This window comes from Otolemur garnettii, unplaced genomic scaffold (genome assembly GCF_000181295.1).
Source record: "Otolemur garnettii isolate 467f Iridium unplaced genomic scaffold, OtoGar3 scaffold00164, whole genome shotgun sequence".
NCBI classification, from domain to species: domain Eukaryota; kingdom Metazoa; phylum Chordata; class Mammalia; order Primates; family Galagidae; genus Otolemur; species Otolemur garnettii.
The window spans coordinates 1,687,732-1,712,616 of record NW_003852559.1 but is presented as its reverse complement, the minus strand read 5'-3'; the positions used below and the strand labels follow the sequence as shown (position 1 = coordinate 1,712,616).

The 24,885-nt window shown below is 39.0% G+C and overlaps 1 protein-coding gene and 1 long non-coding RNA gene across 2 annotated transcripts in view; one reads left to right on the top strand and one right to left on the bottom strand.

Annotated features, from left to right (window-relative positions):
* Positions 1-293: 293 nt before the first annotated feature.
* The window catches only part of PDE5A (phosphodiesterase 5A), a 129,813-nt gene continuing 105,221 nt past the window's right edge, over positions 294-24,885 (bottom strand). The window contains exons 12-20 of the mRNA XM_003800072.3: positions 22,733-22,858; positions 20,589-20,683; positions 12,036-12,123; positions 7,529-7,629; positions 6,463-6,540; positions 5,146-5,209; positions 3,684-3,758; positions 2,556-2,639; positions 294-723 (exon numbers count right to left, since the gene is read on the bottom strand). Coding sequence (XP_003800120.1) covers positions 586-723; positions 2,556-2,639; positions 3,684-3,758; positions 5,146-5,209; positions 6,463-6,540; positions 7,529-7,629; positions 12,036-12,123; positions 20,589-20,683; positions 22,733-22,858 — 849 coding nt within the window. The 3' untranslated portion in view covers positions 294-585. The remainder of the gene's footprint in view (positions 724-2,555; positions 2,640-3,683; positions 3,759-5,145; positions 5,210-6,462; positions 6,541-7,528; positions 7,630-12,035; positions 12,124-20,588; positions 20,684-22,732; positions 22,859-24,885) is intronic.
* On the top strand, positions 13,127-16,042 carry LOC105888034. Its single transcript, XR_001161705.2, has 3 exons — positions 13,127-13,218; positions 13,352-13,465; positions 15,573-16,042. It is a non-coding gene; the product is annotated as an uncharacterized LOC105888034 (long non-coding RNA).

The window sequence follows — 24,885 nt, the reverse complement described above, 5'->3', positions numbered from 1 at the left end:
CACTGAGCTACGGGCACCTGCCTCACAGTACTTTATGTTTGATTCAGAGTGGCTCTGCATTTTGTTAAGATATTGTTGACAAAATATACTTGTTTCTCCTTAAAATCCATTCAGCCAGCATTTTTCTGTCCTAGGAAGGCTTTAAATGTCACAGAATGTATTCAATTTGCCCTTAGCCTACTTCTGAGAAAGGAAAGAAAGATTCCAAACATTCTTTAAAAACTGGTAATTCAGGAAACTAAAACCAAGTGTTCAAACCCCCTCCCCCCCAAACCTCAGTGCAACAATCCCACTTGCACTTTGCAGAACACAAGATAGCACAAACCTCACTCTTTCCCAGTGTGTGAAGTGTGAAGAGTGGGTGTGGTCGATCATCTCAGTTCAGTGGCATAAAACACATATACAGAAAATATGGTATATAGTCCCCGAAAAAGAAGTTCATGCTTACGCTCTCAAAAGTTGTGCAAAAAATAAAAAATACAGCAGTGGCAAAGTATACACCAAATCTGTACAGTGTACAGTGAAACTCGGAGACTGTAGAATACGTCATCTCTGTAAACCTCAACTCCGCATGAAACAGGCCACTCAGTTCCTCGTGGCCTGGCTGCTTTCCCCATTAATTAGCATCTTCTCCTGCTGTTCCGCGAGGGCCTCCCATTTTTGCCTGTTCTTTCTGCAGCCATCTAGCAAAGGGAAACAGTCTTCTGATACATGTGTCAGGGCCTAAAGAAAGAAAAAGAAATCAAACAACGAGAAGGAAGTCCGGAAATAAGCCCTCTCCCAAAGCCCTGTCCAAAAGGGCCTCAGCGCACACACATGTCAAAGAAGGCCCACCGCTGGGATTTTCACAAGCCGTGTGAATGCACAAGCAGATCATTTACGCACGATTTCTTATAAGCTCTACAGATCAGGAACACATGCTGAGAGATGGAGTAAAGACTCACGTTCCAGGATAACATGGTTGAGCTATGGAGAAAGATCTGCGGGGACTCCACTTTTAGGGGGAGTAAGGCATTTTGTTTCTACGTAGTACAGTTGTCTCTCCCTGAGTGTGACTGCACTGGGAGCGCCTTAGTTTTTCTTTTTCTATAGAATGGCTTTGTACCATGTACTTACATGGGTTTTTAACCCTATATCCCATTATAATAATGATTAATTCATAATTTGGTGTGGCATTATTATTTACCAACTGTAGTGCCATAATTGTTCAGCTACAAGAATGTTCATTGCAGATTTCTTCATTATAGAGAAACACTGTTACCCCAACAATGGGCCTTGTGTTACCCTTTGGAGCTATTTAAAATACCCCAGAAACACACATGACACATCAATATGTATAGGATGATATATATGATATATTATGGATTGAAAAAGCAACTTTTGTTAAACAAAAAGGACATAAAAATGTCATATAGCATTTCTGGGTAGTGAAATTGTGAGTGATTTTTATCTTCCTTTTTGCTTCTCAGTATTCTCCAGTTTCTCTATGGTGAAAACACATTACTTCTGTAATAAATAATGGTAAAAATACACGTCAATATCACATAGAATTTTCAACAGCCAATTCAAAATGAATCCTTGCATATATATGTAGGAGGATAAAATCTATAATGGGCAACCTGCCTACTATGTTCAAAGGTGTCTGAAACACTGCACTGATTATACTTGTAAGGAACAATTTTTCAACAAAGGAGTAAACAAACAGAAACTGATGAAAGCGCGCACAGAGTCCTTATTAAATTATTTTGATGGTGAGAGCCTTGGACTGGGGAGGAGAACTGGATTCAGATGCAGCTCTCCCACGAACTGCCTATTTGGGGCAAATATTCCATGTCCCTGGGACATGCACTTTACATGAACAATTACTGAATCTGGATTAGAATATCTGTAGGGATATTTTCTGGTCTTGCTATTCTAAGGTGAATCCACGACAAGTTCTTTTCTTAAATAACTAAAACTTCAGTTTCCTGTTTAAACTTTTAAAGTCAAAGATATCCTCTTCTTTCTGTACTTGGTTCATAAACATCTAAACTAGTAAATTAGATGTTTCAGGGAAAACACTCCCCCAAAACCAAGCCAACAAATGTATGGCAATGGGAGGCTGGCCACCTCCTCTTAAGCCTAAAAAGTTTTCTTACCAATATTAAGTCACATTATTATGATGAGAAAAGTTTAGATAACGATTTTTCCATATTTAAGCTAAAATTTAGACTTACAAGAGAATATGCTAATATATGGTATACATAATATATCTCCTTGAGAGTACCATCGTCATGAGATTCTTCTTAGCAACTCCTAAATCAGTTTGTTGAAGACGTCACAGAGTAGGCACTCAATAGATATTAACATGCTGAATGAATTAAAGATTTTGAGAAACAGTAAATATAGAATGTGTTCCTTGTTCAATATAAATACATTCATCAGTAAAAGAAACAATACTACTAATTTTATTTATTGATTTAGAAGCAAAAAATATGTGCCTAGTATTAATCTCTTTGATTTACTTTAGGTTTTAATTCATAAAAGTGTAGAAAGTCCACTAGTCACATAAATACCTCATATAGTTGCAAGCAGATGGCATCTATGAACCCAACTTGCATACTTGGGATTTTGTTTTTCTTCTCCCTGTTCATCAGATCCTGAAGATACAAACACAGACACAGAAATTGTACATTTATTTAAAGAACACACTGAAGGCTGGCTCTAGCTCTACAAAGATGAATCAGTGGGTTAGCTTAGGAAGGTCAGATGGCAACTACACCCCAGTACCCCCCAACAAAAAGACACTATGCTTTATTTCCACGAAAACTATTCCAAAAGATAGAAGTGGTTCGAGAATCTTTTTCTTGTATTTGAGATCCATACTCTTAGGCACGTATGTAAAAAGGCAGTATGTATTGAAAACCTGCAAATTCTTCAACACAGCAATTCTGAAGATTGATCCAACAAGATAATGAAGAATGGCAGGCAAGAGTTTAGCAACACAGGTCTTTATCACAGTGCCATCTGTAACAGTGAACACCACACAAGCAAACACCACAGGAACTGGGTAAATTACTATTTCCTGTCACTATGATAAATAACACATAGGAGAGTATCGGTTAGAATGGAAAGTGGTTTTTAAACGGAAAAAGAAAATTACAAAGATGACCCCAAGAATCTTTTATGTGCTCTTTTATTTGCTTTGCTATCTGTAACGAATATGTATAATTCTTCTACTTAGAAAAAAGGCATTTTGTTTTGTCTCCCTGAGACAACGTCTTGCTCTGTTGCCTGGGCTAGAGTGCAGTGGTAGCATCACAAATCACTGCAACCTCAAACTCCTAGGCTCAAGTGATCTCTTGTCTCAGTCTCCTATGCAGCTGGGACTACAGGTGCATACCACAATGCCTGGCTAATTTAAAAAAAAACAAGCTTTTTTTTCTTTCTTTTTTTCTTTTTTAGAGATGGGGTCTTGCTATGTTGCTCAGGCTGCTTTTGAATTCCTGGCCTCAAATGATCCTCCTGCTGCAGCTTCCCAAAATGCTAGGATTATGAGCCACTGTACTTGGCTAGAAAAAAGGCTTACAAAATCAAATGAGAAACTGTGTTCCTTAGGCTCCTACAGAAGCATAAAAAAGAGTTTATAATTAAAAAAAAAAAATGGCAGTGAATAATTCCTACCAGCAAGGTCTCATACTTACAGTGGGTTCTATGTTGAGTTCCTTTCTCTCTCTGTCTCCTTGGTCAAAAAATTCAGTTGCTACGAGTTCTGCTATCTGAAATAAATAACAGACTGGGTTTTGACAATGAAAAGCATACTATTCTTTAAAACAGACTTTGAATGAAGGTCTTGTAACAGGGTATATATTTCCAATTCATAGAGGAGGAAGTCGAGGTCCAGAGATGAAGTCACTGGCATTGAGGCTACGACGGTGGATAGCAGCGTGGTATTTCAGTGTGAGAAGGCCATGTCCAAAGTGTGCTCTCTGACTTCTACACTACACTCTTCCCCACTTCTCTGAATCTTTCTCTTCTTGGTAGCTTCCAACATTTTCTCTTTTTTATTTTATTTAAAAAACTGTCTTCTTCCTTTATTTGTATCTCTCTCCCCCCAAAGAACACCTGGTTTCAGGGTTTCTTTCAGAAGAAAGGATAAATGAAAGGACAAACTCTTCCCTCTAATTCTCTGCCCTATTTGGAAATGAGCCTGTAGGCCTATTTATTATGGAGCAGGAAGGTTTGTAAAAGTCACTCCTCCTGAGCGCTCATGGCATGTTGGCTTTGGCACATGGACAGTGAGTTTCTGATTTTGTTTTCTTAGCACATCTAGGTCATGAGATGGATTTGTAGTTGTTAGGCTCTGTGACTATGCAGTCCAGGCCGTGACCAATAACACACTCAAGCCTTTATTGCCTCTGTAAAACTTCAGGGCAATTACTGATTTAGAGGGAGGGATTTCTTTATTAGCCTCCTGGCCAAAGACTTTAATCAGAGTCTTTGGGACATCTTATATCAATACTTCTTACATCTACCAAGTTAATGTACAGTTGTTAATATATATTTAGAGCCGAGGTATAGCTTAGTAGGATAACCATAAATAAAACAATTTTTTCCAGTTTTCAAGGTTATTAAAGGAACTATGCTAAAGAAATTCCCTAAGTGAGGCAGAAGTATATGTTGAGTATCCCTAATCTGTAATGATTGAGACCAGACGTATTTTAGATTTGTTTCTTCTTCCCGCCCCACCCCGATTTTAGAATATTTTCATTACACTTAATGGTTCAGCAACCCAAATCTGAAAATCTGAAATGCTGCAGTGAGCATCTCCTTTGACTGTCCTGGCAGGGCTCAGGAACCTTTGGATTCTGGAGTATTTCAGATGAGGGATACTCAACCTGTGGGACTAAAATGAAAACTTATCAATAGCTAGGTTTTTGCTGTGTTAACACGGGTGCTCTCTTTCTCAATATATCTTACATATATTCAGTGCAAATGAACCTTTGAAAAAGGAGAGCCTTTTTATGTCCAATTACTGATTTAATACTACTTAAAAATTAGGAAAAAAATTCCACATATACTTCCTTCAAAAGTTACCTTTGCAAGTAAAAAGTTTTCTTATTTTGACTTCTTAATTATTACTTTTATCATCACCAAGGAACATACCCGTTGTTGAATAGGCCATGGTTTTGTAATTGCAGAAAGATCACAAGCCGTCATCAGCATTGCTCTGTTCAGGGAAAATGAAACCCAAAGCTTCTATTTACTTTCATGGGAATATATATCTTCAGTAAATATACATAGTTACTAACAAAATTAAGTTAAATTAAGACCCTCCAAAAGGTGAGAATGGCAGTTTATAAAGATCAAAGAAATAGAAACAATGGATATAGAAGCCTAACTGATGATAGCCATATGGAGTGTTATTGCTTTTGTTACCCTTTGATGGACTGGGATTTGTCCCCAAAATGCCTCATTTAGCCCTAGATTGGCACAATGAAAAATTATTAACCTTTGGGTAAAAACTTGCTGCTATTATTTTTTACACCTTGGTATTCAATTCTTGGTGACAGTATGATAAAAGCATATTGATTATTAATAATTAACCACAAAGGACAATGACATTTCCTACTGGTCAAATTCCTTTTTCAGAAATTACAGAGGGTTGTACTAATGTACTCAACACATGTAGTGACTTCTACATGTCACTGTGAAAAATCTTTGAATGACTAATCACGTTGATCAGTTTTTTTCCTTTACTGTTTCTGCATGTTGAATTAAATTTAGGAAAGTTTTTTTATTCCTAGGTTATAGAAGAACTGACCCAGGTTTTTATCTGGTACTTTCATGGTTTAACTCTCCACAGTGAACTCTATGCTTCAGCTGGAATTTAAGTATGTAGAATAGATGCAATTCTGTCTTTTTCCATTTGGCTATCCACTCATCTCTAGCTTTTCTCCCGTTATTTGAAATGCCATCTTTATTATATACTAAGTACCCTATACAATTCTAGATTTTCTACTGTATGCCACTGGTCTGCCATCAGTACCAAACTGTTTCGTTTATACTGTATAGTAATCTTCTACGTCTCAACTCCCACCTATCTGCCCTACCTTTTCAGGATTTTTTTCAGGGGAGCTAAACACTTTGCAGCCACGTTGTGCTTTCATAATCCTTAGGATTCCATGGTCAGCTCTTCCATCCAAAGGATTAAGAAATAAATAAGGGAACCCTATAGCTTTATACCGATACTGTAGTACATTTTAAAAGTTCTTCTAGAACAAAGGAACGATTTGTTCACTTTAATTTGTAAATGCATTTCTTTTAAGTAAATATTTATATTCATTCCTTTGTACAACACTCTGGAAAAGTCTGACAGCCTTTAAGATCGTCACATTATACCCAATAATTGCCATAAAAACTGACAATGAGAAATTAATTGGATAACAAAACTTTGGCTTTAAGGATAGTAAAGCTACTTACAAAAATAACTCCTTTTGGTGAGGATCTTCCAAATTGAATTGATTCTTTCTTATAAGTTCAAAAAATTCTCCTCGCCTCCTTGAGAAAAAAAAAAAAAAGGTAGTTATGATGAGTCCTTAGACTCTTATCCTTTTGGTCTATGAGGACTATGGGGGTAAATTTTTAATTAAAAAAAAAAAACTAATGATTTTTTTTCCCATCTTAGAACCCAATATAAAAATCATCCTTTAAAACTGCTTTTAGAAAGGCAGCTTAATTATGCAAATGCATACTCACAGCACAAATACTATTGTCATGTAGGCTCTCATTTTAGAATCAGTAACTTCAAAGGTCTACACTAAAAGCCTTTGCCATCAAAAATCATATAAAAAGGAACAAGAGTTACTTGTCTGGCTTTTGGCACCCTAACTTTGGAGCACAGTATAAAGGAACTGTGAACCAGTTAGAGACTGTGGAACAAGGGAAAGGAGAAAATGCAAATGACCTGTGCAATCTCTGGACAATCTAGTATGGCATGATCTTGAGACAGCCACAGCAGTAGATAAACGTCAGAAATAACTACACATTCTATAATTTTTATAAATAGCAGTAAGCTAAAGGAATAGACTTTTCTGGTTACCTTTAAGAAACTACTTCATAGTTGGATAAACAGATTTGCCAGGATATTTATCCTTTAAAATTTATCAATATGGATGTTATAAGTTAGATGTTATGCAAATACTGTCTTTCTTTCTTTTTCTTTTTTTTTTTTTTGAGACAGTCTCACTCTGTCCCCTAGGCAGAGTGCCGTGATGTCATAGCTCACAGCAACCTCAAATTCCTGGGCTCAAGCGATCTTCCTGCCTCAGCCTCCCAATTAGCTGAAACTACAGGCACCCACCACAACACTCAGCCCTTTTTTAGAGACAGGGTGTCCCTCTTGCTCAGGCTAGTCTCGAACTCCTGAGTCCAAGCGATCCACATGCCTCCGCCTCCCAGTGTGCTGGGATTACAGGCATGAGCCACCACACACAGCCTGTGCAAATTCTTTCAAGATCTATTTCTCATGGTATTTTTTAACACTTACTTAATGTACAGGGCTAGGTCTGTAGCTAAAATAGCTTGCTTGATTATCTTCAAAGTGGTCTTATATTCTTCAATGGAGAGGCCGCTAAGAATCTGATTGCCCTTTATAAAAAAAAAAGAAAACCATTTTCAGCACTCTACCTGGAGAAACTGCGGACAAGAACAAAATCTGAAAACATAGTCATACATAGTTTAAACAAATACCCAGTATTCTGACCTCACGACTATGGGTTACTTAAATACCATGAACTAACGTTTTTCCTCTTTACTCCCACCCTACTGCCCTGTCATATAATAAAAACCAGCTTCGTAATGTTATCCTGGCCTACAGATGAGCGTTTTTCCAACCCTTACACTCCCTACAACTTAGTCCAGATCTGAACTCTAGTGGGTACTTATCCTTCCCTTTGGGAAGATTAATTGCTATAATCTTACAGCAGGCAAAACTTTAAAAAAATCAAAGCCATCTGGTGAAGAATGGACTGGTGAAATACGTAAACATTTGATTATTAAAAAGTGACTTCTTTATGGCTTTTAGTACAAACCTAGTAACATTTCTGGTACAAATTTAAATAATTTTAACTTCGTCAACTATGATAACGGTGGGTGTTCTTTAGGAATAGCTTTAATGTAGATGGGTAGAGGGCACAAGCCAAAGGAAAGCTTACTGGCTGGTAGTAAAAGCAAGCCTGGGGTGGAGTATCTGGAGGTGGTGGATCCATGTACAAATCATTGAAAGTTTTCACTACATAGTCATTTTTTATTTCTCATCTGTAATTTAAACTCAGTGGCTCTCTAATTTTGAACTAAGAAAAACACACAGGTTTGGGGCTCAGAATATACTCAAAACAATGTCTGTAAATGAAGTCAGATGTGCTTATTCAAACTCAGGGCCAAGAAAAAAATGCAGGGGCTTAGGAATAAGATCTGGAGGCAGAAGATTTGTTATAAAGGCAGGAGAACTGCTGGGTGTGCTAGGCTGGGGCTAAGACCCAGTGGTTTGAGGATAACTAGCTACTGAAATTGTGTCATGGATCTAATTAATGCCAACAATCTGTAATTACAACCATAAACATTTTAGAATCTGGGCCAAATGGAAAACTATACAGAAAACACTTTCTGATTCTTTTATTTTCTATAAGACAAAATGGTTTCAAGTAGGAAATAAAGTATCTTCTGGTGCTCTATTTTTTTTTTTCATCCCCAAAGGAGAGGCTGGAATATCTTACATAATTGTGCTTGCAAAGATAGACTATACAGATAAGTCTTATAATTTGAGCCAGCCAATATATACAGGCAGATTCCTTATACATTAAGTAATAATATATTAGAGTAACAGAGGTAATTATAATAGGAATACTATCAAATATGCTTTTAATAAAAGGGTAGCATATTTTCTTTCTTTGGAAATGATTTTGTAAAAGGATATTAAAGTGAAAGTTTTAACAGGAGCCCACAGGTAGCAAATTCCAAGAAAAGTACAGATGTTTTTACTATAACATGACAGATAGGTCATCACAAAAGCTTCAAGATAGACCGTGTTATGGTCTACTATTTTACTTCAAGGAAACACAGTGGACAGCATCCTTTCTGATTCAGTCGTGCAAATTTCAGCTTGCTCTGCTCACAGTCATTGCTGGGAGGGCTTTACTTGTTTCTGTCCATGCAGATTTTATGTTTCTTGATTTTTGTATATCTCAAAACTTTTGTTATGACTCACAATACTTTTCCTTAAAAATCTCAGTTCTAAAAACTGTACACTAAAAGTAACATGGTTTGTGGGAAAAACGGTATTAGGGCAGAACACTCAAACCCTAAGCATCTTTGTAACCAGAATTAAACCAAACCAAGACCTGCAACCTCTGGAGGTAACTTGAATGGCCCCAGTCTGGTAGGGCTGAGGCTTCCTCTGAGATATTAAAGATGTCCGGAACAATCATGGGGGAGTGCTGGTTGGTGGGGTCCTGAGATAGTGAGGATGGGACAGGATTACTGGCACACCAGGGCTGCCAGAAGGTGGGCACTGACGGGAGAGCAAGCTGCCAGGAGCCGAGGCAGGCAGGCACGGGAGACAGCTCAGGGTGAGTGCCCCGTTTTTAATATTATTATTATTTTCATCTGAAACAGATTCTCACTCTGTCGCCCGGGGTAAAGTGTTGTAGCATCAAGCTCACAGTACCTCTAACTCTTGGGCATGAGCAAGCCTCATGCCTCAGCCCTCCCCAGGAGCTGGGCCTATCGGTGCCCACCACTATGCCCGGCTAGCTTTTCTATTTTTAGTATAGACAAGGTCTCGCTCTTGCTCAGGCTGGTTTCAAACTCCTGAGCTCAAGCGATCCACCCACTTCCGCCTCCGAGAGTGCTAGACTGTAAGTGTGAGCCACTGTACCCAGCCTCATTTTTGAATGGAAAGGAGCCAAGCAGAGGGCTTTTTCCTTTTTTTGCTAAAGGCCAAAATTCAACCTCCACAATTCTGGCACTTCTTACTCCAGAAAATTTATGTATGAAATGATAACAACTCTGCAATATACCGGCATCATTCTTCTACTTACTAATCACACATGCAGACCAGGTGCTAGGCCACATGCAGAATTTATGAGGAGGTTTCCTACATAGGTTTGTAACTCTTAACCTTTCCCTCACACTGAGGTGTTCAGGGAGCAGTGAACACATGCTGTCCTTCACCTCCGGTAGGAGAGAAGGCATGAAGTCCTGTGCACGTCTCCTGGAGGTGGAGGGGGAGCGAGAGTGGATTTGTGTCTGATTCCTGTCTGGAAAGGACAAAGGCAGGACTCGGGCTGGCTAGCTACTCTGTGGCTATGTGAGATATCTCCACAATGAGGGTCCTCCGCAGGGATCAAGAAGATCCTCATGAGGAAAGAACTCAGGTATCTCCGTAGTAGTTTTCATGGAAGTTGTACTGGTTTGCAGTCCCACTAGCAGTGTATAAATGTTCCTTTCTCTCCACATCCACACCAGCATCTCTTGTTTGGGGACTTTTTGATAAACATCATTCTCACTGGAGTTAGGTAATATCTCATTATGGTTTGGATTTGCATTTCCCTGATGATGAGAGACTCTGAGCATTTTTCATGTTTATTGGCCATTAGTCTATTTTTGTTTTGAAAAGCTTCTGTTCGTGTTTTTTGATCCCTTTTTTTGTAGTAGTAAAATTCAATGGAAACCAAGCAGGTGGGGCCAGGGGAAGGGGGCGAAAAGGACAGGTAAATCCACACCTGATGGATACAAATGCACCAAGGCACACTGTCTTGGTGACGGGCACATTTATAACTGTGACTTAAACTGCACAAGAGCAATTCATGTAACCAAAATGTTTATACCCCTATCATATTATGACATTTCAAAAAGAAAAGAACTCAGATTAAACCCCTACCAGGCACAAAGAGTGAGATGCTTTATAATAATACCAATCTGTTGAGAATGTTCTGGCCCCTCTTCTTACCTTTTCTCCCTTTCCATTCTCCAAGTGTGAAGGGGCGAGAAACTACATGGGGATTTGGGAGTGAGGAAGGAGTTAGAAGAAACACAAGGTACAGAATGAGAGAAGCCGACCGCCGCAGTAAAGGGAGAATGTGAAACTTTAAATCATATTCAGAATTCGGACTCTTACCTACTACTGGACATTTTGGTTTCTGAATTGAGAATGACATACTATATTTTGGGACCTAAAGTAACTACAGGGCTTTTACTTATAAAAGAGTGGCCAGAAAAATGGGAATTTCTGAGTTTTATCCAAGGCCTCAGAGAAGAGCTAGCCCCGTTCGGCAAATGTCTGGTGATAAAACTACTTTAAGATTCTGTGTCATGCATTGTGCTTGTTCAGTCTAATAGTTATGACTTTCATTTTTTTCTTATTCTAAAGACACTATATACATACAACAGATAATGGGAATGATGAACAAATCAAAAAAAGAAAAGTACCAACAATTTCACTAGACCAACAAAACCACTGCTACCATTTTAGTATATATTACTTTAATCTTACTTACTTTAACGTAAGTATGTTTAATATAGCATACACCTTCTTGCACGGATACATATACATTTAACAAAAGCTGTTACCGTAGCTTTATTTCTTAATAAAACAGTTTGTTGGTGATTAGGAATTTCAGTAAAAAAGAGGAAAATGTATTGTCATGTGACAGAAAGCCCTAGAGCTATATAAACCACATCATTTGATTTTTTTTAAAAAAAGCAGAATTAACTGAGAGCCACCAATGCCATTTTTGTTTCTTTCTAATTTGGAGTAGTCACATAGAATTGAATAACCAGATTTCCCTCATCAGGCAACATTTAGACAGCTTGGGTTGTCTAGAGAAGGGAGGCTGTGAGGATCTCAAATGTGCTGGCTTTGCCTTCCTTACCCAAAAAGGAATAAAGTATGTTCAAGAATGTATGATGCTGGGAATAAATCCAAAACCTAAAAATAAAACTGAATTTATAAAGCTCACTTAAAAAGATTCCACAGCAGTAAATTAGGTACTTACAGGACTATTAAGAATCATCAGGCACTGGTCAAAATGATGGTGTTCCATGATGGAATGGCAGTAGAGTTGAGCGAGCGGGTGTTCACTTCTGAAAATATATTTTGTTGAAGAAAGAGAAAAAGTCAGTTTCCACTGTGTCAGTTTATCAGTTCGTTCTTATTATTGGCTAACTAAAAAAGAGGCTACGTCACAAAATTAATCAAACCCACAATTTTCTCTCCTCTTACGGAGAAAAAAGTGAGTTAATCTCTGGGAAATAGTTACAAAGAGTTAAACTGCTTTCAAATACCAATGGAACTGCTACTAGCTCTAAGAATGAACAATTTCATTATTTTTAATATTGATGAAAACAGTAGAAGGAATAAGGACTTATTCCATTTCTCTAAACATGGAAAACAATCCCTCTAAAATAGTTGCACTAATAAAAACTTTTCAATTTCAAAAGTGCAATTGACTTAAAATTGGAAACAAATTCTCATGCTAGCTTTTCCCCTGACGTAATGCTCAGGTTGAAAGTCAGCTTGCTCCTTTGTGTCTGCAAATACAAAAAGGACCAAATGAGACGGATTTAACTGAGGTTAAGAGAGCTGGAAGGCGAGGAAGGAAGGGACCCATGGTCAGAGCACATGCTCCCTAGGAAGGAAGGAGGGAAGGGAGGGAAGGGAGAAAGGGAGGGAAGGAGGGAGGGAGTTAGAGAGTTCCCCATGTGGGATCCAGGCTATTTCAGTAGGATATCTTGCTAGCTCTCCAAACTGAACTTGGCAAAGCAGTAGATGGATGGAGAGGGGGACAGCATATTATAGTCAGTTCATTATATCTGTGAGACAGTCACAAATCAAGTTCTAAAGCATGACAGGCACAGCCCTCCACCTCCTATTTCTCATGACCCTTCGCCATATGTGGCTACCAAGCATAGTTTTCACAATTTCCTCTTTATAAGAAAATGTTTCTGTTTTCCGAAAGCCTCTGTTCCTAAAATGTATAGGAAAGAGGTTTATGAAATGCAAAACACAATATACAAGTGTGAGATAATATAACACTAATATCTGAATCATTATTTTACTTCGTATTTCATTTGTTGTGGAAGGAGAAGCTACTCATTGAAGAAATGCAATGTAAGGGAAAAAATGGGTAGAGTGAGAGAAGCTTGGGAGAAAACGGAAATACTACGGTGAAAACAAAGGTAAGAAAATGGGTGATCTCACCTATTCCTCTTGCTTAACCTATCACCTGTCCTGCTGACGTGTTGCCATGATGCTGCTATCACCTTTTCCAAATTAATTCTTGCCTGTCTTCTTTGTTCCCTCCACATTTAGTGAGTTGTCCTATGGGTCAGGTACTGTGTTCATCACTGGAAAATGGGAAGCCAATGACTGGAGTAATGTGAGCAGATTTTTGAGTAAGGATGAATGTTCTGGAAACGAGACTGGGTATGTATGGAGACTATTGGGAGCTAGATAGGAGAGCACTGGGAAACTTCAAGTAACCCAAATAAGAAAAAGCCCGGATCACAGTGGTAGCAGCCCAAAGGAAGAGAAGCGAAGTTATCTGAGAGCCGCTTAAGAGGTGGATAAGATACACGTTGGCAACGAATCCTGGCTGGGAGTGGGATGAGGGAGATGAGGGAATGAGGAAGATGAAAGGGAAAGTAGGAATGTAGTTTCTGCCTTGGGATGGTGTTTGCATTTATAGATACAGGAGGAAAGGGAGACAATGATTACAGCTGGGGGATGAAGAAGGGGCAGATGACTAGTTGGGTGTTGGATCTGTTGGTTTTTAAGGTGCCTGAGACATGCTCAAGTGGATATAAATGTCTGATCTCAGGTCTGGGTTGGAGTCAAACATTTGGAATGCATCAATAACCCCAGCCATGGGAGTAGACAAGATGGCCCAGGAGAAGGCCTATGTGGCCTATGATGAGAACAGAGGCGTAGGATTAAACAGGACCAATGACCTCCCCTGTGAATCTTGCATTGTATTCTGTATTCTCCACTCTGGCAAGACTATTTTCACACCATTCAGACTAGATATGCTAAAGTCAAACTTGGTATTAACGGCCACCTTCCTCGTTCCCTTCACTTAGAATAGAAAGAAAAGGTTCTACTGTATCACTTATTTTCATTTGTATAAGACATTCAATGACATATCATACATAACAGTTTAATATCAACTTAATTTTACCAGGTGTTAACTGTTTATATGTCTATCACCCCATTAGACTGTAAACCTCTTGAATATGGTTATAGCTGTTGTCCCTAAGGATAACAGTTACCATGAACTGAGAGCCTATACATATCAGGCACTGTGCTATATAGTTTGTTACATTTAATTTCTGCAATAATCCTGTTTAGAGTATTTCCATCCACCACATCAAAATCCTTACTCTCACCTCTCCCTTTAGTCTAGTCTCCTGCACGCTTTAACAGTTGTCATGCAGGCACCCCATTAGAAGGTGCCTTGCCGGCCTGGTGCCCATAGCACACTGGTTACGGCGCCAGTCACATACACCAAAGTTGGCAGGTTCGAACCCAGCCGGGGCCAGCTAAAACAACAATGACAATTGCAACAAAAAATAGCCAAACGTTGTGGCAGGCTCCTGTAGTTCCAGCTACTTGGGAGGCTGAGGCAAGAGAATCACTTAAGCCCAAGAGTTTGAGGTTGCTGCGAGCTGTGAAGCTATGACGACATAGTGGGACTGTATCAAATAAAAAAAAAAAAAAGAAAAAGGTGCCTTGCCTTAGCCCACCTCGAACACCTCTCATTTCTGCTCTGAAGCTCTCTGAGCCCACAGCTGGAACTCTCTCTGCACTTAACACCTGCTCAACCTGGAGTGTGGAGGAGTTAAGGCCAGTGGGGCTGCATTTGACCATAGGGTATAGGGGCTAATGGATAACTGCTTTTTTTCTTGCTCATGGACAGTCTTGGTCTCATTTCATAAGACTCACAAGCACCTGTTGGGACTGAGCAGTCACTCGCACGTGTAGACATCTGGATGAGTCATTTTCCTCCTGGCTTCCCCTTCTTCCCTGTTTTATTCCAAGTCCCGAATTCCTGCTCCCTGGGGCTGTATTCCCAAATAAGCTATCTGCATGGCAACTTTTGCCTGCCTGAGACTGTGCCTCTAAGGTAACCCAGGCTGAGCCCTCTCTAAATCTGGCGTTTTTGTATTTATATTTTAGACAACTAAAGATTCAGAGAGATCATCTAATGTGCTCAAGGTCGACACAAACATGTCCCCTCCACTGCTCACACTGTCTCATGACACATGGTATTTTCAAGGCACACAGTATCCACTCACTGACCTACTTAGGGCTGGGCTAGGAAATGCAATTAGGTGGATAGAACACAAACAAGTTAGAACTTCAAATGCACATTACATTTTTAGATGATGCAGAAGGGACTGTTTCACATTAGTGAAAATTCTTGGCGTGCACAATTTGATGAATGAAAATTGTGTTTGCATTTACTTACATTCTAAAAATACAGATTTATGAATCAATAAAGGAGTGACAAATGCTCCAAATTTCCTGTTTACAGAAATATTCACGGAAACCAATGCACTCCACATCTGCTGCACTTCACTCTTTCCAACACCAGGCTATGCTGCTTGCTTTATTTGAGGCAGCATCAGAAGGACCCATTTAAACTACCAGTGCTGCAGAATTTCATCCTCCCGCTGATGTCAGTGAGCATTAATGGACTGGCAGGCTCTCCTACGTTTTCTTCTGTTCTGCACAATTGTTGGTCCATCTCTGAGAGTGGTAAGAGGATGCCCATGTGGAAATCCAGCCAATATTCCAGAAATAAAAAGCCTTAAAAATCTGCAGAAAATCAAAGTCCTCCGAGAGAACAATCCTGCCAGCCAGTCCTCCTCTTTTCACCAATGGTAACAACTTCCTGACTCCTGCTTCTTGCCCATACATATTACTCTGGGCTCAAATTTCTCACTACTGTTTTCTAACCCATGCCAAGCCCATTTAGTTCTTTCCTTTATCTTTTCTCTCCAAATCGTCACTATTTTCTTCTTCTACCAATCACAGGTTATTTTCCTCCCCTTCTTCATAGTCATATTCAGTGGCATAAGTTTGCAAGATTCATTTGATCTTTTGACCTCACAGTTCTTTAAACTCCTGATTTACTGTTGGTTTTTTCTTTTCCCATCAAAGGTAGGCACAGGCTCACTTCTTTGCTCCACAGCCACTAGGTGCTACTAGGCACAGTATTTTTACCACTCCCTTTATCCATCACAGGACAAAGTGAGATCTTGAATTCCTACCTGTCATTAAGAGTGTCCCCTGTGAAAACAGCCAAAACCTGTACAGCATGTAATATATGCCAGATACTGTGCCAAGCACCTTACGTTCATTTATGTTTCTTTAATCCTTATGAAAATTTTATGGGTGGAGGGAGAGCAGCTGGTGGGATCACACCTACAGCGCATCTTATAAGGGTAAATGTGAAATTTATTCCGTGTAGACTATAAATGTCTTAACACAATAACTAAGAAAATGCCATGAAGGCTATGTTGACCAGTTTGATAAAAGCATTTCAGATTGTGTGTAAAACCAGCACACTGTACTCCATGATTGTGTTAATATACACAGCTATGATTTAATAAAAAAAAAAAAAAAAAGAAGACGAAAACAGAGGGACGGCGAGGTTAAATGACTCATCAGGTCACATGGTGAGAGGAGGAGTCTGGATTCAAACCCCAGCATCTGAATTGCATCTGCCCTGCCCACCATAACCATCACAGCCTTATACCAGGTGGGGATGTGAGGACCAAGTGAACTAATACATTTATAAAGTGCTACCCATGCCACATGATCAGGGCTATACTGAGTATAAGCTTCTATTCTTATTCTGATTTGCTGCTGACAGCGAGACTAACTGCACTTGCACTTTATCCATGTTCAGGTCTCCCGTCTCTGAAGACCTTCAGCCTCACCGGTGATAATCTCATTCCTGGATAAAACAGACTCCATGCAGTTCGAATTTCACAAGCTGTGATTCTGTGCTGTATGTAGTGCCCTTTTGAGTCTCTCCGATCCTGCTGACCCTCTATTACCACTACGCCAGTCTGTGACACCAGCTCATTCCCGTTTTCAGTTACAGAGCAGAAAAGACCATGGTACAAAGTTTCTTCCAGGACAAACAGGCACCCTGATGGTAGCTACCAAGTGAAGAGTGGTAAAAATACTGTGCCTAGGAGCACCTAGTGGCTGTGGAGCAAAGAAGTGAGCCTGTGCCTACCTTTGATGGGAAAAGAAAAAACCAGCAGTAAATCAGGAGGTAAAGGGACTGTGAGGTCAAAAGGTCAAATGAATCTTGCAAACTTATGCCACTGAATATGACTATACAGAAGGGGAGGAAAATAACCTGTGATTGGTAGAAGAAGAAAACAGTGATGATCTGGAGAGAAAAGATAAAGGAAAGAACTAAAGAAGAACCCGTATGAGACTTTCCAGCTCTTCCATTTTTATCAGCGACACTATCATGTTCCAGCTTCTTGGACCAGAAGTCATAAATTATTTCCTTCCTTCATGCATATAACTAGCTGTTCAATAATAAATTAATTTTCCCCCTTCTGTCTCCTCTCTCTAGCCAATATGTGATTTTCAGCTTATACCTGGCTTGCTGTAGCAGCTTTTCATGGAGCTCTATGGTACAAATTCCTACCCAGTTACCTTGTAGCTTACTTTCAGACTTCCTTCCCAGACAATATGGTTGTTATGTGCTCTAAGAATGTCTTTTTCCCACTGTATCAAATCTAAAATGCACTGCCTAGTTTTACAGCCCTCCCTCAAAAGGGTCTTAAAATTTCTACTTGTTTATCCTCTTACTTTTCACTCCTAGTCAGGGTGAACCTTCTGACTCCAGTAAGGTAGGTCACCATTTCTGTTCCAAGAAATACCCGCCTCATGGTGCTCCTAGAATATCTTTATCCTTTCTCATCTCCAAATCCTACCCCTCTTAAGATCCAGTGTGAGCCTCAATTCCTCCATTAGCAGTGCAGATGCACTAGACCAACCTAGGCTAATCTTTTCTGTTCAACATTTACGGTCCATACTGTTAAACAACTCAGGACTCACTGGATACTTTGTTGCCGCAATGATCACCATTATTTCATAAGACCATGACAGTTCCTTCATGGCAGGAATTGCATTTTACACTTTTATAGCCCTCTGTCCCCAGAGAAATGTATTTATAATCATCTCTTTATATTGACTGCAAGTCTAATGCTCCTCGGTTCGCTATCTAACTCAAATGTAACAATTATGACTTCTCTAGCAGATGTCTGCACTTCAGCCAATTTATTCCTATTGTTTTTTAAAATAGTAATTCATTATCTACCTCAGATCACACACTCCTTTATTCACCCAAGTGGGAGAAGCAAGTATGAGCAGTGAACTCTTCCCCCCAAATATTCTACTGACATATCTGTAGTATTCCCCACAATGGTAGTTTTCCTAATCAAGGAAGGAATCAAGCAATCAAATAATGAATCGAGGGACAGCTTCCTATTCAAGGACTATCTTACTTAAAAAGAGTTTTCTGAAACTCTGTTCAAGAATGAATGAGAGGATTTGAGTTTCTAACATCAGGACCTCGTGAGCACATTTTTTCTTTTTGATATATTTGATTTCTGTGCCTTCTTTTATTGTTTCCAGTTTCTTTATTTATTAGTTTGCAAGTCTGATGAGGTCTGGACACAGTATATCTTTTTTGAAGACAGTACTTTACATGGGAATGTTTATGATTCTCTTATTCCCAAGAGTCCCCTGGCTAAGAAAATCCTACTTTAAGTATCACTTATTTACCAACAAGGAAAGAAATAAAGAATCTATCCCTGGAACATTCTTAGTTTCTTTTACACAAACCACAAGGATAAAGGAAGAAATAAAAATCTCTGAGACATCTTTTTTTAAACGTTTTTCCTCAGCTGCAGCCTGCTTCGTGGCATGTGTGAAGGCAGGATTCTGTAGTCTAGGACTTTTTCCCAGGGTGTATTTTGCCCTCTTGACGAGACGATGACGTTTCTCCAGATGTTTTCTGGGGGCTAATGCTTTTTAAATAAACAAAGGAAAAAATAGCTGAGTGTTTTTTCCCCCACTCTAAAGCAGGACAATATAGCACAGCAGAGCAATCCACGCACTCATGATCCGTGCACTGACAATCTGTCGGGTGGACACGTGCTGGCTGTGGTCTTTAGGTGGCGCTGACTATGGAAGGCCACGCTACGTGGCTTGACTCTACTCCCTGAATCTTTTCACGTTGGCATTTCCTTTTGTAATTACTCTCCATATCTAAGTGAGGCTTAGGATTGAAATCACATGACAAAGCATGGAGACAAAGGACATGGTACCCAGTCAGTTCTTCAAGACATTAGATTTTCAAGAAGGAACAGGCAGATTCTGACACAGGCAAGAGCTCGCTGGCTTTTCCCATCAAAGGTCAGCAGAGGACGCGGCTGTTACATCACTACAATTCTTTTTACATGAAGTTTTCCATTTATTTAGATAAAGAGAATGTGATTAGAGAGCATTCTGAAATTCCCTCTAGATATCAGACATCTGGAATTTCCTTAAGAGATCTATCCATTAATTGGATCACTTGCATGCTTCAAAAAATGCTCATTAGTAAGAGATAGTGCCATTAAAATGTAGACTTTTCAGCCAAATTGCTGAAAGAAAATAAAAATGAAGCAGTGGCTCAAAAATTTGATGCCAAGTGCTGTTACCTTCATCATCTCATTTGTCACAACAACTGCCACTTAAGCCTTAAAGTCACTTAAAGGACCCTGAAACTCTTTCCCTAAGGATTAGGGCCTTACTCGCAAAATCAGCTGACAAGCAGACCTCCGATGACGATACATCTCTACCATCTACTGCTGAGATTTAACGTTTAAATATGTACCACACATTCTACTTGGTACTGATGTGTGCTGTCTCTTAAAACGAACATCACCCTTGTAAGGCAGGTATGCTATTATCTCTATTGTACAGGTTAGAAAATAAAGCAAAAGAAATTACTCCCTTGTCCAAAGCCAAACAGAAACTGTGTGGCACAGAGAGGATTTGAATCCAAGTTTGACCACAGAGCCCAAGTTTGCCAACCCCGTGTGATACTGTCTCCACTAAGATCAAAAGCCTCCTTCTACGGAGTACTTCCTCAGTACTCAGGGCTGAGCTAATAAGCACCTTTTAAATATTATCTTTTCCACTGCAGGGTCAAATTCTACCTTTTCTGAACTGACTTTATAGTGTTCTAAAGAAACGCTTAAGTTGAGTGCACATAAACTAAAGTGAAGCTCCTGATGATTGCCCAATGCAATAAGATTCTCAACATAAATTCTTGAACTTTAGGGTTGAAACATTATCAGCACAAGACTGGACATACATTATATCTTCCATTTCTCTTACCAGAGTATGTTATGGATCAAGGCCAACTGAAATTTTATACCACCAAATTTTGTTGTGGCTTTAACTTTAATAAATACAGCCCTACAATTTAAGGGAAACATTTTGTTGTGTCGCTGGGAAACGGTCTTACCGCTGTATGTAAGAGTTATTCACACCACGGTGATCCAAATCGTGGCTTAATGCAGCAATCAGCAATGCAAGGATCTCCAGGTCTGTCAGCTTGTTCTGTAGGACAAGGAATTGAAGGAAAGAAAGAGAAAGATACAATTTGGTAAAAAGGCCATCTTATTACTTCTGTTCAGTTATCTTTTCTCCCTCAGTGGTTTACATATGTACCTATAGTCATAAAGGATTCGCCCTAGAATGCTATTTTCTGGGAAATTGGCTATACTTTGTCATTCAGAATGGGATTACTACCAATATCAATTATTAACAGATAAAGTTGAAATGCCTCAAAAACTAATAATCTGTCCACCTACAGTAAATATCATTAATTCTTAATTCTCTTTATAATGTTAAATAATCATAAATGTTAAACGATTGTTTTTTTCTCTTTTAGCTCCCTGCAGATCGTGCTTTATTTTCTGCTCAGTTGCTGTAGCTTTAAGGAATGTAGACAATCTGAATGTTAAGTAAAACAACAAAAAAAGATGATTCAGAATGAAAATTTGGCTTTAAAATAGTGCATAATATATTCCAGAATCAAACTTAGGTTTTTTTTTTTTAGAATCTGCCATTTGTATTATCTTCAATACTGTTTCCCCTCATTAGTAAAAAACATGAATTAAAATTATTATCTCTATTCTGCCAGACCTTTCAACACCCTAAGTAGGTTTCACAACAAACATAAAAATCCTCACTTTGTTATTCCTTACAAAAACCAAGGATAGGCCAGGTGTGGTTGCTCACGCTTGTACTCCTCGCACTCTAGAAGGCTGAGATGAGTGGATTGCTCATGAGTTCAAGACCAGCCTGAGCAAGAGCAAGACTGTGTCTTGAAAAATAGCTGGGCTTCTGGCAGGTGCCTGTAGTCCTCGCTACTCAGGAGGCTGAGGCAAGAGGATTTCTTGAGCCCAAGAGTCTGAGGTTGTTGTGAGCTCTGACACCATGGCACTCTACTGAGGGTAAAAAAGTGAGACTCTATCTCCAAAGCAAACAAACAAACAAACAAAGCACAGATAGTCTCATTGGTGATGATCCTTATGATCCTTCCATATTCCTATTTCTTAATACAGTATGAGCATCCTTAATCTGGAAATCTGAAATCCAAAATGCTTCAAAATCTAAAACTTTTTGAGACCCCATATGACACTCAAAGGAAATGCTTATTGGAGTTTTTTGGATTTTCAAAGTACAGATGCTCGACCAGTTAAGATAATGCAAACACTGCAAAATCCAACAGAATCCAAAGTCCAGACACTTCTAGTCCCAAGCATTTTGAATAAGGGATACTCAGCCTATAAATGTTCACTAGTGCAGAAAAAACTACTATGCTATTGCACATGGTTTCTTGGATAAAAATCACCTCTTTTAGACCCAAACAGTTAAAGTGTGCATCCTATGCAAACAGACAGAGAATGACATTTTTAGAATTTTAAAAAGAAAAAAAGCAGGGAAGCACTGACTTTAAAACAGTTATAGGATGGAGGCCTAGAATCACTAACCTAGAACAACTAGTTGATTCCCACTGAAGTTAGAATCTAAGGACAGAGATATGGATAAAATCTGGCCTGGAAAGGAACAGATTACTTGAACGTTTTCTGCACTGATCTTCCTTTCAAACAGTCTTTGGTTAGTGAAGATGAAACCAAAACTCTTTCTACAAAATATCACTTAAAATTAAATGAGTGCTCCAGAGAAAATGAGTAGACAGCCCTGGACTTATCTGTGAAGCCAAATTCAGGACTTGGGTGAGGAGCCGGTTGAACGTGAACATGAGAAATGTGATACTTTTTCTTATGTTCTCTTAATACTGTAGTGTTTTCCTCTGAAAGAAGTATTTATTTGCCCAAAGACTACTTGGGTATGCCCTTAAGTTATTTTAAAGGTGTTTTAATATGTTATATATATTACATATGAAAGAAAATTAGCAACTTATTATTTTGCCATATTAGTCTTCTTTAATTAACAAAATATAATTTATTATGTAAGTGGCAATAAATATTATTGTCCATCATTAGGGCACGTTAAAAAAAAAAACTTAAAAGAACATGTTGTAAATTTTACTACTAAGCAATGAGATGTCTTAAATACTTGAATGGCTCTAAAAAGTACCTGAATTTTGCCTGCTTTAAGAGCAGCAAACATGCACTGCGCCGTATTAAAGGCGTGTCTCCAATTATGATAGGCAACATTTTTCCGATAATTCTTCTTCACACTTAAAATCCATCTGCAAAGAACCTTTAGGGAAAAAAGCATAAGTGATAACAGTAATTGCTAACATTTATCACACATTTACGTTTATTATGTTCTGGGTATACTGCACAAGATACAACATCCATGTGTCATCAACTAGGAGAATCCAAAGCGTTAGTAGGAATGAATTCACCTTTAGAGAGCCATGAAAGCAGCCACTCTCAAGTTCTTCCCAGGCTTTTATGTTGGGAAGATTTAGTGCAAGGCCCTGAGTGTGGACTAGGAACAAAGCATTCAGAGTATGTCCAAGGACAAATTGGAGCTGTAAGTCCTAAGGCCATCATTAGATCTTTGTCCTTTCAAATTATGCTTAAATATTCAGGCAGAGTTACTATTTGGCTACCAAGAAGTAATTAAAAAAAAAAATATATATATATATGTATATATTTACACACGCACACGTGCAAAATAAAGCCCTGGGATTCATATGGAAAAAAGTACTTGATAAGAAAGGAAGAAAAAAGGGTACACTATTCAGCAAGTCTCACAGTTCATTTAATTCAACTTCTAAGTGGTGTATTAAATAAAATCTCCAGGGACTCGTGGGCCCCAAGCATGGCTAGTCTGTGTTTGTGTTAGTATCAGAGCCTGCCTCTCTTCAAATCTGAATGATTTACTAGACTTTTGGGGATTTGTAAAAGTATGTGCTTCTCCTTGCATACTATCACTAGGGATGCTTCAAACACGAAAAGCATTGCTCTGGGGGATGGAAAAAGTACCAAGGAGAAGAACATTGCTTTGACAATACTCCACACCACATGAGTGAGTACAGGCCAGAAACAAGGTTTCTTCACTGCTGTACAAACTACTTGGGAAGGATCTGATGGGCAATCAGTGCTTTTCTATCCTCCCTTCTCAGGTTTTTTTGGTTCCTATTCTGTGGCTCACAGGGAATTGTGATCACAAAAATCCCTGCTCTCTCTCCTAACCCCTTCACCATCTGAGTTGCTGTATTTTGAGCAGAGCATTATTGTGTGCCTAACAGTGACATGTGTTTGGCCCAAATACATTTCAGCTTCTTTTATGCTGACCTTTCTGAGTAAAGGTCTGTGGGGAGGATGAGGGATTTAATCTTACTAGGAGAATTTTAAGTAAGAGCTATAACCTTGCTTTGATAAGTGGTATATTTAGAAGCCATACAGTGACATCTTGAAGAAAATTACTGTTGATTAATTAAAGCAGCAAGATGAATAAGCAAGAAAATCCAGCAATTTTTAATCTATGGACATATCTTTTTCCTCATCATAAATTACTTGTGTTTGGGGCCCACGAGTCCCTGGAGATTTTATGTAATTAAGTATGCACGTAACAGAGCACTGTACCATGTGAGACCCTGTGAAACATAATTCCTGATGAAACTCTATTATGCTTCCCTTAAGATGGGCTAACAGATTTGGATAACCCAACGGATATAGTAATTAGTAACCAGTTTTGAGTACAGTTTTAGATTCGGTTACCAGGATGTTCTCAACAGCAGATAAGAAAAGTCAGGTCATAACCTGGTCAGCTCTCTGTGTAACTGCCTAGCAACATATAAATTTGTAATACAGTGTTTTCTACAGGACTACTGAGTAGGTTATCTGCAGTTTGGATGACTCTTGGAAGCCTGTTCTGCACGCTGAATCAGTCTTCAACAATTATGGAAGGCTTCCTAAGTCCTGAGCAGTATACTCGAAATGCCTTGGGAGAAAGAAAAGAAATTACATAGCTCAGTTCCTACCTCCAAGAAACTTAATCAGTACTGAAAATAACAAAGGAAAAAAAATAAACAAATAAACAAACATAAATTTGAGAGCACAGATGGATAAACCACCAAACAGCAAACCAAGTGGCATGAAGCCAGTCCTGGCGCTCTCTCTCTCACAGATTCTCCAGTCGGGCTCCAAGGAAGAGAAAAGTATGTTGTGGCACAAAGGGGAGCAGCTGTAACTCAGGGGAGGAAGGACACGGAAAAGATAAAAGCTGAAACTAAGCACAGACCACGTAAATTGGTTTGAGTCAGGCCAAAAGTC